General features: G+C 45.9%; 2 protein-coding genes across 2 annotated transcripts in view; both read left to right on the forward strand.

Moving 5' to 3' along the window:
* Window positions 1-11,447, forward strand: part of LOC147113437 (guanylate cyclase 2G-like) — a 38,684-nt gene extending 27,237 nt beyond the window's left edge. Inside the window, exons 3-4 of the mRNA XM_085994515.1 lie at window positions 7,678-7,802; window positions 10,805-11,447. Coding sequence (XP_085850641.1) covers window positions 7,678-7,802; window positions 10,805-11,050 — 371 coding nt within the window. The 3' untranslated portion in view covers window positions 11,051-11,447. The remainder of the gene's footprint in view (window positions 1-7,677; window positions 7,803-10,804) is intronic.
* An 87-nt stretch (window positions 11,448-11,534) lies between these two features.
* LOC147113438 (guanylate cyclase 2G-like) overlaps window positions 11,535-17,648 on the forward strand; it is a 42,281-nt gene continuing 36,167 nt past the window's right edge. Inside the window, exon 1 of the mRNA XM_085996125.1 lies at window positions 11,535-13,365. Within this exon, the coding sequence (XP_085852251.1) occupies window positions 13,215-13,365 (151 nt within the window). The 5' untranslated portion in view covers window positions 11,535-13,214. The remainder of the gene's footprint in view (window positions 13,366-17,648) is intronic.

Raw genomic sequence — 17,648 nt, forward strand, 5'->3', positions numbered from 1 at the left:
GAAGCCTCAGGCTACAGGACGATATGGACGGGTTGGTTAGATGGGCAGAGCAGTGGCAAATGGAATTTAACCCTGAAAAGTGTGAGGTGATGCATTTTGGGAGGACTAACAAGGCAAGGGAATACACAATGAATGGTAGGACCCTAGGAAGGACAGAGGATCAGAGAAACCTTGGTGTGCATGTACATAGATCCCTGAAGGCAGCAAGACAGGTAGATAAGGTGGTTAAAAAGGCATGTGGGATACTTGCCTTCATTAGCCAAGGCATAGAATATAAGAGCAGGCAGGTTATGATGGAGCTGTACAAAACACTAGTTAGGCCACAGCTGGAATGCTGTGTGCAGTTCTGGTCGCCACACTATAGGAAGGATGTGATTGCATTGGAGAGGGTGCAGAGGAGATTCACCAGGATGTTACCTGGGCTGGAGCGCTTCAGCTATGAAGAGAGACTGGACAGGCTGGGGTTGTTTTCCTTAGAGCAGAGAAGGCTGAGGGGGGACCTGATTCAGGTGTACAAAATTATGTGGGGCATAGATAGGGTAGATAGAAAGGAACATTTCCCCTTAGAGGGGTCAGTAACCAGGGGGCATAGTTTCAAGGTAAGGGGCAGGAGGTTTAGAGGGGATTTGAGGAAAAACTTTTTCACCCAGAGGGTGGTTGGAATCTGGAACTCACTGCCTGAAGGGGTGGTAGAGGCAGGAACCCTCACAACATTCAAGAAGCATTTAGATGAGCACTTGAAACAACATAGCATACAAGGCTATGGACCAAGTGCTAGAAAATGGGATTAGAATAGACGGGGCTTGATGGCCGGCGTGGACACAATGGGCCAAAGGGCCTCTTTCTGTGCTGTATAACTCTATTATGGGCTGGATTTTGTCAATGGGGAGCTTTTGGAGGCGGGACTCCCACTTGTTGGATTTTAGTCCCGCCTCCATCGACTTGTGGCCAACCCACGCTATTTTCCCTTGATTGACCTTGTTAAACCCGCCCAAGTCAGCGAGTGCCGTTTCATCTGTCAAGAGCTTTTGACAGATGAAATGTCATTGTTTGACAGCTCTGTGAAGCTGTCAAACACTGACAATCTGTCTTCTAAGTTGTGTCTTTACTCAAGACTCAATTAGAAAGCCTTCCTGACCAGAAAGCAGAAGGCTGCAGCTTTTGACAGTTCAGCGGCCATTCTGCTTTCTGTGGCGGTGAGCTGAGGGACTCCCGAGACCTGAAGGAAGGAAGCCTGCAGGAAGAAGTAAAGTTAAGTAAAACACTTTACACACACCTCTGCACACAAGCACCCATTACTCACCTGCACACTGGACATCTCGACCCCCTCCGACCCCCGCAGACTGACGGCCCGCCTCGCTGACCCTGGCGAGGTTTGGAGCCGTCGGGAAGCCCACACTTCAGGGCTCAAAATAGGGATTAACCAAAAAACTGCCTGTTAACTACCTGTTAACAGGCAGTTAATTGGCATTAATCACCTTCCCGCCTCAAGGAGGCGGGACCCGGTGCGGGTCGGCTACCTGCCTCCTGGCAAGATTGCATGGAGGCGGGTTGGGCACCTGCCCCCAAATTCTGCCATTTTCCCGGCAGTCCCACCTCCAAACCTGCCTCCCCAGGGCTGGCAAAATCCAACCCATAGACTATCCTTTGAAATAATGCTGTATTTAAAATGGATTCGATAGAGCTTGACATCCATTCATTTTGTATAATTTCTGCTTCTTTAAATTATTTCTGTTTAAACAGTGAGCGATGATGATATTACAGGTAGATGGCTTTGAGGTGTTACTGCGCCTCAGGCCAATACTATACTAATGCTCTCCGATCCATCCATGAGGTGCGCATAGGTGGGAAACTAGCAGCTCATCTCAGGAGTCATGCGGGCAATCTGACTTCTAAGTGCACTAAAGCCAGAGTTGTGACACCTAGGGCTGGATTTTATGAATGGAGGCGTGTTGGAGGCGAGACTGCTGCTTGCCGGGTTTCAGTCCCACCTCCATCAGCTTCTGGCCAACCTGCGGGATTTTCCCCGATTGACCTTGTTAAGCCCGCCCAGCGGGCTCAGCAGGCCAATTAGGGGGAAGTCAGTGACAGCATGTCAACATATGACGTGTCATCTGCCAAGAATCTTTGAAAGAAGAAATGTCATCGTTTGACAGCTCTGTGAAGCTGTCAAACACTGACATTCTGTGTAGTTTGATGAGTCTTTGTCCTCAGGACTCATCAAACCTTTCTACTTTGCAGCAATCAGCTGGCTGTTGTATCGCAGGATGCAACAGCCAGTCTGTGATCTCTACAATGGAGATGTCAGAGACTCCGGCTCCACAGTGGCTGAAGGCTGTAGGTAGAAACAAAGGTGAGTTAACATTTTCTAACACTTTACATTCACCTCACATAGTTACCACTCCACACTTGCACCCATCACTCACCTCTACATCGCACTTTCAGACACCTCCGACCCTGCAGACCTCCTACTCACCTCCTGCACCCCGGCGGGGTTCCCTCAGGTCGGGAAGCCCACACTTCAGGACGAAAAATGGGGATAATCCTATTTTCTGCCTGTTAACTACCTGTTAACAGGCAGTTAATAGGCTTTAATCCCTTCCCGCCTCCAAGGAGACAGGACCCGGGGCGGGACGGCTTCCTGCCTCCTGGCAAGAGGGCATGGAGGCGAGTTAGGGGCGGGCTTGCCACCCGCCCCCAAATTCTGCCACTTTCCCAGCAGTCCCGCCTCCATACCCGCCTGGTAAAATCCATCCCCAGGCCATCTGCAGTACGTATCCTCACCCCATTTGGACTTCATACCGAATGTAGTTTAATTTCCAGCCCTGTGTGAATACAGACTTTAACAGGATCTGGACTTTCTTTTTGGAACCTTCACTTTCACCCTTTTTAAGGGTGTGTCGTGCTCTCATTATTTACCATTAAAAATTAGCCACTCTGCATGTATCCACTATGTATCTATACAGCTGCATTGTGCAGGCTAAAATCAACAGTCTAAATAGGTTGCACTAGCTGAACATTCCACTCCACAGGCAACTCTCTGCAGTGTTATCTGCTTTAACTGCACCCTAAACTAACATACACAGCTGAAGCTGAGCACCCTGGGCTAAAGGTCAGTTCCTTTTCACTGTTGAATCAACAATTCCTCCAACTTACTACTTCTGATGTCATCAAGAGTCACTCTTTAATAAATATATTTTTTTTAAATCAGTAGAAATACGTAGAGAATATCAAACAAGATATCCATCATTTTTTTGTAATGGTTTAATTATTAAAACGGAGACCGGTTTCTAATTATTTCATTCTGATTTTGTCTTTTATAAATTAATTAAATATTGCTGCAGCAATCTAATTATTCTTAGTTATCTTATATTCTGTTGTTTTATTTTATCACTGAGAAACCATTGGGGAAATGGCTTTCAAAGTCCATTGTGAATGACATCACAAGGGTTTTAAAGAGTGCGTTTGAGATGGGATTGGAACATAAGAACGTAGGTATGGGAGTAGACCATTCAGCCCCTCGCGCCTACTCCGCCATTCTATTAGATTGTGGCTGATTTGAGCCTCCACTCCATTCACCTGCCTTTTCTCCATATCTCTTGATGCTCTTCCCTAACAACACTCTTTTGATCTCAGCCTTGAACATTTCAGTTGACTCAGTAGCCATAGCCTTTTGGAGGGGAGGGGGAAGTTCCAGATTTCCACTGCCCTTTATGTGAAAAAAGCTTCCTGGTTTCACTCCTGAACGGCCGAGCTTTAATTTTAAGACTATGCCCCCCTTGTTCTGGATTCCCCCACCAGAGGAAATAGTTTCTCTTTATCTACCCTATCGAATCCTTTTTCTCATTTTAAATCAAGAGATAGTGATCAGTTCAAGACCAGCTTTGAAGTAAGGAGGTCCAATGCTTCCAGCTGCTGGGAAACGACGGGTTAGATTGGGGGCAGTGTGTGCTGAATTTTGAGGGCTGATTCTTTTGTCAGGAGCTCTGGCGGATAGAGTGCGCCAGCCAGGAAATCGTGTGCCTGACTTTTCATCTGTTTAAATTAAAATCAGGCAGAGAATCAGGCTCGTGTTGTTCCGACCAATACTCCCCATGTGTGCTGCTCCGATACGAGTGCTGAGTGTGGAATCATCCCGTTCCTCTCAACACAATCATGAGCACCAGTTTAGAAACATAGAAACATAGAAGATAGGAGCAGGAGTAGGCCATTCGGCCCCGCGAGCCTGTTCCGCCATTTAATGAGATCATGGCTGATCATTCAAATTCAGTACCCTGTCCCTGCTTTCTCCCCATATCCCTTGATCCCTTTAGCCTTAAGAAATATATCTAACTCCTTCTTGAATATTTTTAATGAATTGGCCTCCACTGCCTTCTGTGGTAGAGAATTCCACAGGTTCACCACTCTCTGGGTGAAGAAATTCCTCCTCATCTCAGTCCTAAATGGCTTACCCCTTATCCTTAGACTGTGACCCCTGGCTCTGGACTCCCCCGCCATCGGGAACATCCTTCCTGCATCTAGTCTGTCTAGTCCTGTTAGAATTTTATAAGTTTCAATGAGATCTCCTCTCATTCTTCTAAACTCCAGCGAATATAATCCCAATCGACCCAATCTCTCCTCATACGTCATTCCTGCCATCCCAGGTATCAGTCTGGTGAATCTTTGCTGCACTCCCTCCATGGCAAGAACATCCTTCCTCAGATAAGGTGACCAAAACTGCACACAATACTCAAGGTGTGGTCTCACCAAGGCCCTGCACAACTGCAGCAAGACATCCTTGTTCCTGTACTAAAACCCTCTCGCTACGAAGGCCAACATACCATTTGCCTTCTTAACCGCCTGCTGCACCTGCATGCTTACCTTCAGCGACTGGTGCACAAGGACACCCAGGTCTCGTTGCACTTCCCCTTCTCCCAATCTATTGCCGTTCAGATAATAATCTGCCTTCCTGTTTTTGCCACCAAAGTGGATAAGCTCGCACTTATCCACATTATACTGCATCTGCCATGCATCTGCCCAATCACCCAACCTGTCCAAATCATACAGGGGTTTCTCTGCACCCTCCTCACAGCACACACCCCACCCAGCTTTGTGTCATCTGCAAACTTGGAGATATTACATCTAGTTCCCTCGTCTAGATCATTAATATATATTGTGAACAGTTTGATTTTTTTTTCTATTTCTGTTGATTGTTTAGAAAAATATTGTTTGAACATTCAAATATCTGGAAGCATGTTGCAGGCAGGGAGCCTCGCCCACTGGGAGCTCATATCAGGCAATGGTGGGTGGGCTGCCACCATTCCCCAGTATGTGGTGCCAATGGGCGAGGCTCCCTGCTCATTCAGAGAATCGCCTAGGCTAGTAAATAAGAGAATTCAATGGAGGTCAAATTTAACTTCAGCGAGGGGAGGGAAGAGTGTATAACGAGCAGTCGATTTGCACCCCACCTAACTTGAATTTCACCCCACTGATTGAACAACGGTGCAAGAAATGTTGTATTCACAATACAAAAGAGAAAGGCAAGAAAGATGTTGACAGAAGCGGAGAAAGGTTGGAGGCTATGGGCAGGAATTTAACCCAGGAGTCGGGTTGGAGGCGGGATTACAACTTTCGGGGTTGTAGTCCTGCCTCCATCGAGATGCGGCTAATCCACGTGATTTTAACTTGATTGACCTTGTTGAGCCCACCCAGTGGGCTCAGCAGGCCAATTAAGGGCCACCCGGCAACAGGTGACGTCACAGACTGAAATTTCATCTGTCAAGACGTTTTGACAGATGAAATATCCGCGTTTCACAGCTGTTTGAAGCTGTCAAACACTGACAGTCTTACTTCTAACCTGAGTCCTTCTCCACAGACCCAGTTAGAAATCTCTCCTGCACAGAAAGCTGCAGGCTGTCACTTTTGACAGTTCGCAGCCATTCTGCTTTCTGTGCCGGTGAGATGAGGGACTCCTCGAACATAAAGGAAGGAAGGCTGAAAAGGTAAGAAAATGTAAGTAAAACTTCTTTAATCACTTTAGACACACCAAACACACTTACCTTTGCACTCATGCACATATCACTCACCTGAACACCGACATCTCGACCCCTCCAAGCCCTTCAACCCGACGGCCCGACTCCTCCAACTTGGCATGGTTTGGAGCCATCGGGAATCCCACAGTTCAAGCTTAAAAATAGGGATTAGGCTAAAAACTGCCTGTTAACTACCTGTTACTACATGCGTGCCCGTTCTATCTCCCGCACTTCTGCCCTCACCCCTGCCCCTCCCTCCCGGAACCACGATAGGGTTCCCTTTGTCCTCCCCTTTCACCCCACCAGCCTCCACATCCAACGGATCATCCTCCGCCATTTCTGCTACCTCCAAAGTGATCCCACCACCAAACACATCTCCCCCTCCCCTACCCTTTCAGCATTCCGTAGGGACTGCTCCCTCCGAGACACCCTAGTCCACTCCTTTATCACCCCCTTCGCCTGGCACCTTCCCGTGCAACCGCAGGAGATGTAACACCTGCCCCTATACCTCCGCCCTTCCCACTGTCCAGGGCCCCAAACACCCCTTCCAGGTGAAACAGCGATTTACTTGTACTTCTTGCAATCTAGTATACTGTATTCGCTGCTCACGATGTGGTCTCCTCTACATTGGGGAGACCAAACGCAGATTGGGTGACCGCTTTGCGGAACACCTCCGTTCAGTCCGTACGGGTGACCCCGAGCTTCCGGTCGCCTGTCATTTTAATTCACCGCTCCATTCCTACTCAGACCTCACCGTCCTTGGCCTCTTGCATTGTTCCACGGAAGCTCAACGTAAACTCGAGGAACAGCACCTCATCTTCCGATTAGGCACTTTGCAGCCTTCCGGACTCAATATCGAGTTCAACAATTTCAGATCATAACCTCGGCCCCTATTACATTTTTACTTTTTTTTTTTTCCACCCCTTTGTTTTGGATCTTCCCTTCCCCCCCCCCCCTTTTCTTTTTTTTCTCTCTTCCCGCACGGCAGCTGTCTCTCATCCTGCCAGTACACTTCACACCTAATCTTGCCGTCGTTTGTCTCCACTGCCCTATTACCATCTCGTCTGGTTTTGAATACCTCTTAATGTTTCTTTTACTTCTTTTGTCCTATCGCAGCCCTGCCTTCGATCTATTTTATTTCCTTTCCAGTTTGAAAAGGGTTAGACCCGAAACGTCACTCTAATTTCTCTCCACGGATGTTGCCTGGCCTGCTGAGTTTTTCCAGCATTTTCTGTTGTTATTTTGGATTTCCAGCATCTGCAGTATTTTGCTATCATAGAGCAAGTCCATGTTAGGTGCTGTCAAATTACTCCATGTGAAAACAAGTAAAGGAACTGAATTTTAAGGATCTTTTGAAATGTTAACACTGGCAAAATGAGCAGTTATACCATATTTCATCTAACTTATATTTAAATAATTTCACTCTTTTCTCTTTTTTACAGGCTTGCTAATTCAACAATACCATACAGTAACTAAATTACAATGTTGCATTAGGATTCTAAAAAAAAAATTGCATGGTTAGGGATTTCTAGACCTATTTTGGACGTGTAGACATAAAGACATAAGTAACTTTATCATAGAATGAGCAGTAAAATCATTGTAATAGTAAGGAAGTTCCTTCCTTATGTTTTCAATCAGTAACACTGCTGCCTATTTATCTTTCCAGTTGTCATTTTAATTTGTACCCCTGAGGTGGCGAGATCCGTAATGTTGGAAGCTGAGCACCTTGGCATGACAAGTGGGAAATATATGTTTTTTATACTGCAGCTGTTCGAGGTCAGTGGCTATGTGGTGAGTATGTTTTCAGAAGAAGCTTTTCACAATTAACATGTCGGCAAGAAGGTGAATAATTTTTGGCAAGAACCATTACTCACGGTATAAAGACAACTTAGCAGTCATAGTATTACACCAATTCTTTCGCAGTTATGAAAACCCAATAATCCAGTAGTTCTAGAAACCCCAAACCATTGAGTTTATAGTGTATATGTGTTAATAACAGTACTGATCTTTCATAGGCTTGAGATAAGTTACCTTACAAGTGATCTACAAACCAATAATGCACGCATAATAACATTTTACAATTCATGTCCAGTTCATAATATAATTGAATACAGATAAATACATAATTAGTCTGCCACGCTTGAATCAGATCTATCAATAATGGCGCAATAGTCCACTGAATAAAACTTATCACAATCAATGCTGACGCTAAATTCTGCAGAATAAAGTAAGTGTCTTCCTTGAAGGATTTCTTCATTGCTTAGATTTTGTTGACATGTAAATATGTATTCCATTATTGGAAATGAAAATCGAGAGAGATGTATAATGGATGGCTGATCCAATATCGCCCGTTTTACACTATTGCCCAGCATCAAAATTATCCCCAAGGACTTCATAACATAACTGCACAGCCACATGGCTGCTCCCTGGCTAGTACAACCATTATGAGGCCATTTACTTAGAGATTTCTCTCTAATAGTGCTATCAAGAAATGTATTCCAAGGCATAAAAAGCCATAACATCATTTTGATTGCTTAAAAATAGGTGCCTAGAAATAACTCTGTGATTTAGTGTACAAACGCTTAACACTTTGCTGTTCTAATGAAGTTATTAATCTGTTTAATCTGATTATGCCACATTATCCTGGTACTTCAAACTCTCACAGAGCTTCAGTATGTGTTCGTGCTTATAAATCGGCAGCAAGTGTCCTTGGTGTTTGCATGTTCTTGTCGGGATTTCCTCTCTCCTGCGATGTACTATTTTTGGAACTGTTTTTGTTCCCAGGCTCTCCAAAAAAATTTGTAGTTTCTATTTTAGTAAATCAAATCCAGATGAAGATGTTGGGCTAGAAATTCAGTAGGCTTTGCGCCCAGTTTTCGCCCAAAGAGGGCTTTTGCGCCACTTGCTGAGCTTTCGCCGATATTCAGCGCTGCGGTAATGGCGGCGTTAGCCAGTAGCGCTGCGCCGCCACCAATGACGTCATCGGTGTGCGCAGTGCCCCGCTACCGCCCCGCTACCGGCCCGACCGCCATATTTAGTTGCGGCCGCCTCTTCCACAGCGGCCGCAAACAGCGATCAGAAAACAGGGCCGTCCTGTAGCATTAGTGGGGCGAGTTAAGGCGGAAGTGCGGTCGGCCGCTTTTTTGGCGGCCGCCTGCCCGCACCTCCTTCCCCGGCCTCCTCCACACACCCCCCCCCCCCCCCCGCGGCATTGCCGGCTGTTTTCCGGGAGCCCGGCACTTCTCCGTGGTGCCGGGCTCATTTGCCGGCATTAGCGAGCGGCGATCTCGCTGTTGCAGGCACCTCCCCCTTAAGAGAGGGAGGAAGGCCTGCAGTACCGCAGCCTGCCGCTCCGCAGCGGGTGGCGCTGCGGCACCTAGCGCGCCGATATTCAGTTTCAGCACCCCAAGCGGGGGCGCCGAAACCCTTGAATAGCGGCCGCCTTCGAGTTGGGGCGCTGAAACTGAATTTCCGGCGGGCACATGTGGCTCCGCGCGCAGCGGTACTTTCTGGGCGCGAGTGAGCTGGCCGCCCCAAACTGAATTTCTAGGCCGTTGTGTTTGAGAATATATTGTTCCTAGCAAGGGTGGTTGATGCACTGCCCCATAAATGGTTCAAGTGTTTTAATGCCTGAATGACCAGAAATCACCTCAGGTTGGTCATTGCATCACACAAGACAGGTGCAGACCAATAGCGAAAGCCACAGTGTTTCTGCCTCTCAGCTACAAGACTGTGGATGAAGGAATCGTGATTGATGCCTGTTGCTTGAGATTGTCTTAAAGAAATATAAGTTGGAAGTGGAGTGTTGTACATCACTCCCAGTTAAATCACATCACTCCTGGATGATCAGGCTGAGACATCATCCTTGGCCCACAATCCAGGCCACCTTGCATTAGTAGCTGGAGCTTCACGAACAGTGACAATCCTCCTGTAGGGAAAGATAAAAGTGGGAACAATGGGTAGCAAGATAAAGATAAAGTAGTGTTCAAAAGAATTTGCAATGTGCAATTTATCAGTTTTGCATCCACAACAATAAATATATCTTTTTCACTACTTGCCCTGACCATCCATTATTCATGGCTGATAAGAACAAGCATGTAATTTAGAACTCAGCAGCCTTGCATTATGGTAGAATTAACTAAAACAAAATACAGTTCCAAATGTCAGCCAAAAGTAGTGGTGTTTCATAATGCTCTGGGTCACCCTGGCAGTTTTAATAGACCTCCAGGGTAGATTTTACAAATGAGTGGTCCCAGTGCCTATCGGGAACTCAGGCACAAAGGTCAGCACAACCTAGACAATTTCTTATCCATTCACTTTATAGCCAGGAGCGCTCATTTATAAACTCTACCCCTATATTTAATTACAATAGCAATTTAATTGTTGTTTCTGTTTGTATTTCAAAAAAAAGAAGCCAAAAGTGAAAGCCTTAGTTCTCATGGTTTATAATGTCATCCGAAACCCTTGGCTGAAGTGCTGTCTTGCAACTCATATGTGTCCATTATTCTCTACATATCATCAACAGAGACTGAGGGTGCCCTGGGTAGCTGAAATTGCAAGGCTAAAGTGATCATGTGGTATATCCATTAAGGGTGTAAAACCGGGACATTCTGAACTTCAACTTGCTGCTCAGGCTTCCTCTGGTGCATTCAGTAAGAGTCATACATGAAGGGAGTGTAATAGCAGTGAGACTCGTCCAAAGTATCCCAGTTCCCACCCTTAGTCCCACAAATGACATCCATAAGACACTATGAACTGCTCATATTGTTTCAAAGCTTTCTTCTTCTCCACAGGATAACTTTTGGAAATCTGCTTTTGTGGATGGGAAAGATGCGGTTGGCTTGAAGGCGTACAAATCAGTATTTCTGATTGCACTGAAGTCATCCAGCGGATATGGCTACTTCAACTTTCTACAAGAAGTGTACCAGCGATTAAAAGGAGCCCCCTTTTACAGTGATTTGTCTTCAGAGACCGAGGTTTATAACAGAACTTACTTATGTTGTGAGAACACGTTTGCATTCTTCAATGAAAGTGAATAGAATTTAAAACAAGTCCGTTAATACATTTATTTATATTTTATTAAGCTGGTTCCACAAAGACGGTTAATTTTTTTAAAGTGTGAACAAAGCAGTTTCCTTGATGGTCTAATGGATAAAACACTGCCAGGTGTAACAGTAAAAAGCACCCTGGTTCAATTCCTGGAAAATGTGCATGTGTGAATGTCAGCTGAGGGCAGGTCAGCCTCTGCTCTAGTGCCCTCCACAATCCAATAGCCTGTCAAGTCTCAGGCATGAAGATGAACGGGCTCGAATTTATCAATGGGGACATGATGGAGGCGGGACTCCCACTTTTTGGGTTGTCATCCCGCCTCCATTGACTTGTGGCCAACCCACACTATCTTCCCTTGATTGACCTTGTTAAGCCCACCCAGCGGGCTCAACAGGCCAATTAAGGGACACCTGGTTACTGGTGATGTCAGCGATTTGACATTTCATCTGTCAAGAGCTTTTGACAGATGAAAAATCAGCGTTTGACAGCTCTGTGAAGCTGTCAAACACTGACAATCTGTCTTCTAACTTGAGTCCTTCTACTCAGACTCAGTTAGAGATCTCTCCAGACCAGAAAGCAAAGGCTGCAGCTTTTGACACTTCAGCGGCCATTCTGCTTTCTGTGCCGGTGAGCTGAGGGACTCCCGAGAACTGAAGGAAGGAAGCCTGCAGGAGAAAGTAAAGGTAAGTAAAACTTATTAAAACACTTTACACTTACCTCACACACTTACCTCTGCACACATGCACCCATCACTCACCTGCACAACGGACATCTCGACCCCTTCAGACCGACGGTCCGCCTCGTTAACTTGGCATGGTTCGGAGCCGTCAGGAAGCCCACACTTCAGGGCTAAAAATAGGGATTAGGCAAAAAACTGCCTGTTAACAGGCAGTTAATTGGCACTAACCCCCTTCCCGCCTCGGGGAGGCGGCTCCCAGCACAGGTCGGATACCCGCCTCCTGGGACATTGGCACGGAGGCAGGTTGGGGGCGGGATGGGTTCCTGCCCCCTGATTCTGCAATTTTCCCACCACTCCGGCCTCCAAACCCGCCTCCACGGGGCTTGGAAATTCGAGCCCGAAGACTCTGCAGCGATGTGAGTGTACTGGGAAATCCTGCCTTCCCCACTTGCGTTGTGATGAGCATAGGCCTAATATTGTACAGTTGGTGCAGTAAAAAAATGCTATATTGGTAGCCGGTGTTAAGAAATAAAATATAAATAAACCACATCTTTCAAAAGATCGAACAAATTTATTGAAGTATTATCTGGACTTTTATTTTTAAATCTTGACAAGTCTTCCTCCTTGATGACAGTCTAGAGTAAGTAATAAAAGTGACAGCAGTGGTGCTTTGTGGAATTCAAGAAAGAAAATCTGAATGAGTGGTTCATGTCCCTTAAGGTGACAAGTCCCAGACTTGAGGATTACCCTGCAAAAGAATTTAAAGAGAAAATCATCATTATTATTAAACAACAGCAGAATTGAACTAAACAATTACAAATGTTGAAGATTTATCATGATGCTCAGTGTTGCATGTGTGTTATCTGCTGTAACTGTGTCATCTATCAGCCGCCCTTTAGCAGCAACCTACCTTAAAGGTTCATTGGGATATGCTGTGTACCTCTAATAGAAACATAGAAAAATAGGAGCAGGAATAGGCCATTCAGCCCTTCGAGCCTGCTCAGCTATTCAATATGATCATGGCTGATCCTCTATCTCAATCCTGCTCTCTCCCCATACCCCTTGATGGCTTTTGTGTCTAGAAATCTATCTATCTCCTTCTTAAATATACCATTGTTAATAAATAAACCATGGTTAGTTACTGGAAAAACTATATACATAACACTGCCTAATAAGGAGTATTCCTGTGCCACTTTCTGCCAAGTGAGCGGTAATCCCGTTCAATACAAAACAAGGCAAGATGAAAAATAACCCCAGTGTAGGATGAACCAAGTAGTGAACAGCCAAGGGCCTCATTCAGGACAATAATGATAGAAATGTTGCTTCGGGGATATACTGCGATATGATTATAAAAGAGATAGTAGTAAATACTCTAAATGAACTAGATTATTCAGCAGATTTAAATGAAGAAAGAAAAGAGAACGTATTAGTGCGACACTAAAAGTTTGGTTTTAATCTATATTTTACGTGGTGTAATGCAGGTGAGCTCCTATTCCGCGTATCTTCATGATGCAGTAATGCTGTACGCCATAGGTGTTCAAGAAATGTTAAAGGCAGGAAAGAACCCAGGTGATGGAAGAGCACTTATTAAGAGTTTGAAAGGTTACGGTAAAGGGCGATTTTATGGTAAGTAATTGTGATGAAATAACTCTGTGTTCTGGCATTTGTATTGTTGTTGTTGTACTTGTTAATGTCTGGAATGTTCCACCGGTGTAACCACTAATGCTCCGCCCTAGCCCCGCCCCTCTTCTGGAATGTTCTACCAAGGGCTGGGTCGGTGATGACTGTGTTAACTTGATGCCATGTTGTTACTTAATAAAAGCCTTAGTTTTAAGCTTTAACCTCATGGATTCAGGCAGTTATTTGGCACATCAATTTTATTAAGTAACAACTTTTGGAAGATGGATCGATTTTGAAACCAGAGCGTCTGGATATCGATCCCCATTCGGCAGACGCGTCGAAGAAATTTACGTATTGGCTTCGATGTGTTGAACACTTTATCGCATCGGTCGATTCGACGGTTAACAAGTTGGGTCTTCTAACCAACTTGGTAAGTCATCAAACTTACTCGATAATTGAAGATATTACTACATATGAAGAGGCCCTCGCAGCCCTTAAGGCCCAGTACCTTAAGTCGGTTAACGAAGTATATGCCAGGTATCTTTTGTCTACTCGCAGGCAATTACCCGAGGAATCTCTGGACGATTTCCTGCAGGACCTTAAGGCTTTGGCTAAGGATTGCAACTACAAGGCTGTCTCTGCCATAGTGTATCAGGAAGAAGCCATCCGCGATTCTTTCATATCTGGCCTCCGATCTAATTATATTAGACAGAGACTCCTCGAGAACGACTCGTTAGTTTTAAAAACGGTCGTCGCTACTGCTCGATCGTTAGATGTAGCCCAGAAGAATTTAGGAGTGTATGCATCAGCCCATGCGTCTCTCTCAGCCTCGTGTGTTCCGAGTATGGAGGCATCCATAACACCAATGGAGCCTCCACTTAATCCTATTGTTGCGGCTGTACCCCATGGGTCTAAGTGTTATTTTTGTGGCCGATCTAAACACCCCAGGCAAAGATGCCCAGCCAGAGAGGCTACCTGTTTTAAATGTAAGAAACGGGGACATTTTAGTAAAGTGTGTAAGGGTAATCCTGTACCCGATGTCTTCTCTGCTGCCACCCATCGTTTTACTCTAGCCTCGGCTACGGTTGACCAGACCATACCGTGTTCCTTGTCGAAATCTATGATGGACATCAAGATTAATGGTCGTCCTACTGGGTGTTTGATAGACTGTGGCAGTACTGAAAGTTTTGTACACCCCAACCTTGTTAACTCCTGTTCATTGAAGGTGTATCCTACTCGAAGTGAAATTGTGATGGCGTCCAAGTCCCTTACTTCGGAGGTAACTGGATATTGTAAAGTCACATTGACCGTTAAGGATACGGAGTATAAGGACTTTAAACTCCTCATATTACCTCAGTTGTGTGTGAACTTAATTTTAGGCTTGGACTTCCAGTGTCAGCTTGAGAGTGTTACCCTTAAGTATGGTGGATCTCGGCCTCCACTCACAGTCTGCGGCCTTTCTACTTTAAAAGTAAGTCCGCCTTCTTTGTTCACGAACCTTGCTCCTAATTGTAGACCTATAGCGACTAAGAGTCGATGGTATAGTTCAGAAGATAAAACATTTATAAAAGAGGAAGTGGAAAGGCTTCAACTGGAGGGAATCATCGAACACAGTAATAGCCTGTGGCGTGCCCAAGTGGTGGTGGTTAAAACTAATAAAAAGAAAAGACTTGTGGTCGATTATAGCCAGACTATAAACTTGTATACCCAATTAGATGCCTATCCTTTGCTTCGTATTTCTGAGATGGTGAACCAGATAGCTCAGTACCGCGTGTTCTCCACCATTGATTTAAAGTCTGCCTACCATCAACTCCCCATCAAAATAGAAGACCGACCTTATACGGCCTTCGGCGCCTGTACCAATTCCTTAGGGTGCCCTTTGGAGTGATGAATGGGGTATCCGTCTTCCAACGGGAGATGGATCGTATGGTGGATGAATACGTGTTGGAAGCAACATTCCCGTACCTGGACAATCTTACTATCTGTGGGCGCGACCAACAGGAGCATGATCAAAATCTCGCGAAGTTCCTAGAGACTGCAAAGAGGTTAAACCTGACCTACAACGAAAACAAGTGTACCTTCAATACTACACGTTTGTGTATTCTTGGTTGCGTTGTGGAGAATGGGGTAATCGGGCCAGATCCTGAAAGATTACACCCACTTAAGGAATTACCTTTACCTCACACTGTAAAAGCTTTAAGAAGGTGTCTGGGATTCTTCTCGTACTATGCCCAGTGGGTGGCTAACTACTCAGATAAAGTCCGACCTCTTATTAAGTCGACGTCTTTTCCGCTATCGGCGGAAGCTGAGGAGGCTTTCCTTAATATCAAACGGGACATTGAGAAGGCAGTGGTATGTGCCGTGGATGAGAAGATCCCTTTTCAAGTGGAAAGTGATGCATCTGATTTTGCGTTGGCAGCAACTCTTAACCAAGCTGGTAGACCAGTAGCTTTCTTCTCTCGTACATTGCAAGGACCAGAAGTTCGACATTCTTCAGTGGAAAAGGAGGCACAGGCGATTTATCGAAGCAGTCAGGTATTGGAGACATTATCTCGCTGGCCAACGTTTTACGCTCATTACTGACCAGCGGTCCGTGGCCTTTATGTTCAACACTAAGCAGAGAGGCAAGATCAAAAATGATAAGATTTTAAGATGGCGAATAGAACTGTCAACATATGACTATGATATTCAGTACAGGTCTGGAGTATTTAATGAGCCATTGGATGCTTTGTCACGAGGAGTATGTGCTAGTCTAGGTATAGATAAGCTTCAAAGTCTCCACGACGCACTCTGCCACCCTGGGGTTACCAGAATGAACCACTTCATTAAGTCCCACAATCTACCCTACTCTATTGAGGAGGTCCGGACAATGACCAGAACCTGTCGTGTTTGTGCTGAATGCAAACCCCGCTTCTATAAGCCGTCCAAGCCAGCTCATCTTATTAAAGCAACTCGACCATTTGAGCGTTTGAGTCTTGTAATGAAATCTGTTTGTCTTGGTCCTGTATTCGTTTTGCACTCCTGTATATTACCCTCCCCCACTGTGTATAGTTTCACTTCCTCTTTCCCGACTAACCTGGGAGGTTCCAGGTCTTGGCTCTTGGCTCCGCCCCTGACTTCTCTTACATAAAGATCCCAGGACCTGTATGACTCATTCCTGTGAACCAGTCGGCGTGTTGAGATGTTAGCTCTGATCTTAGTGATTAAAAGCCAACTTGTTTAAGTCTATAACTTCTAGTTTTGTGGTTATTGAAGGCCCATCAATTTTAATCACTAAAGAATACTAGGATGGATCGACTCCTAAAACCAGAGCGTCTGGACTTGGATCCACATTCTGCTGAAGCATCAAATCAATTTGGACACTGGCTCAAATGCTTCGAACTCTTCGCGGGGGCCTCATCCGCTAGCGAGGTAGATAAACTGAGTCTACTGACTACTCGCGTAAGTCATCGGATTTATTCGTTCATCCGGGACGCCACCTCTTACACGGAGGCCATCACTATCCTGAAGGCCCAATACCAGAGGCTGGTAAACGAAGTGTACGCCAGACATCTGCTGGCTACACGCAGGCAGCGACCAGAGGAATCAATGGACGATTTATTACAGGGCCTAAAGGACCTGGTCCGGGACTGTAACTGCAAGGCCGTGACGGCCAACGCGTACTCTGACGAATTGGTCCGCGATTCCTTCATCACGGGCCTCAAATCGAATTATATCCGGCAGAGACTGCTGGAGAAGGAGGTCCTGGACTTAAAAAAGGCAGTGGCCACTGTGCGATCGCTGGACGTGGCCCAGAAAAACTCTGACTCTTATTCTTCCGGCCATGCAGCCCTCACCGCCTCATGCGCGCCGAGGGGGCCGCCATCTTGGAATAGCCATCTTCCCCATCCAGGTCTCAGACCAGCTCTACGCCGCTGGAGTCCCCACACAGAAGTTCACCCAGGAGTCCTACTACAGCGGCAATGTCTCGAGGCCCGAAATGCTACTTCTGCGGCTAGGCCAAGCACCCCAGACAACGATGCCCAGCGAAGGACGCTACATGCTTCAAATGTAAGAAAAAGGGGCATTTTAGCAAAGTCTGCAGGGGGAATCCGATTTCCAACTCCGTCACCGCCTCGTGCGTACCGTGCGGGCCGCCATCTTGGGATCCGCCATCTTTTCCCGACTCAACGGCCGCCCAGGGCCCAACAGTGGCTTCGATCACGGTGGATCAATCCAGGCCACACCCGTTGACAAAATCCATGATGGACATACAAGTAAACGGGAATTTAACGAAATGTTTAATTGAC

The sequence above is a fragment of the Somniosus microcephalus genome, chromosome 8, assembly GCF_052327205.1.
Source record: "Somniosus microcephalus isolate GS21.2 chromosome 8, FLI_Smic_1.0, whole genome shotgun sequence".
NCBI classification, from domain to species: Eukaryota; Metazoa; Chordata; class Chondrichthyes; order Squaliformes; family Somniosidae; genus Somniosus; species Somniosus microcephalus.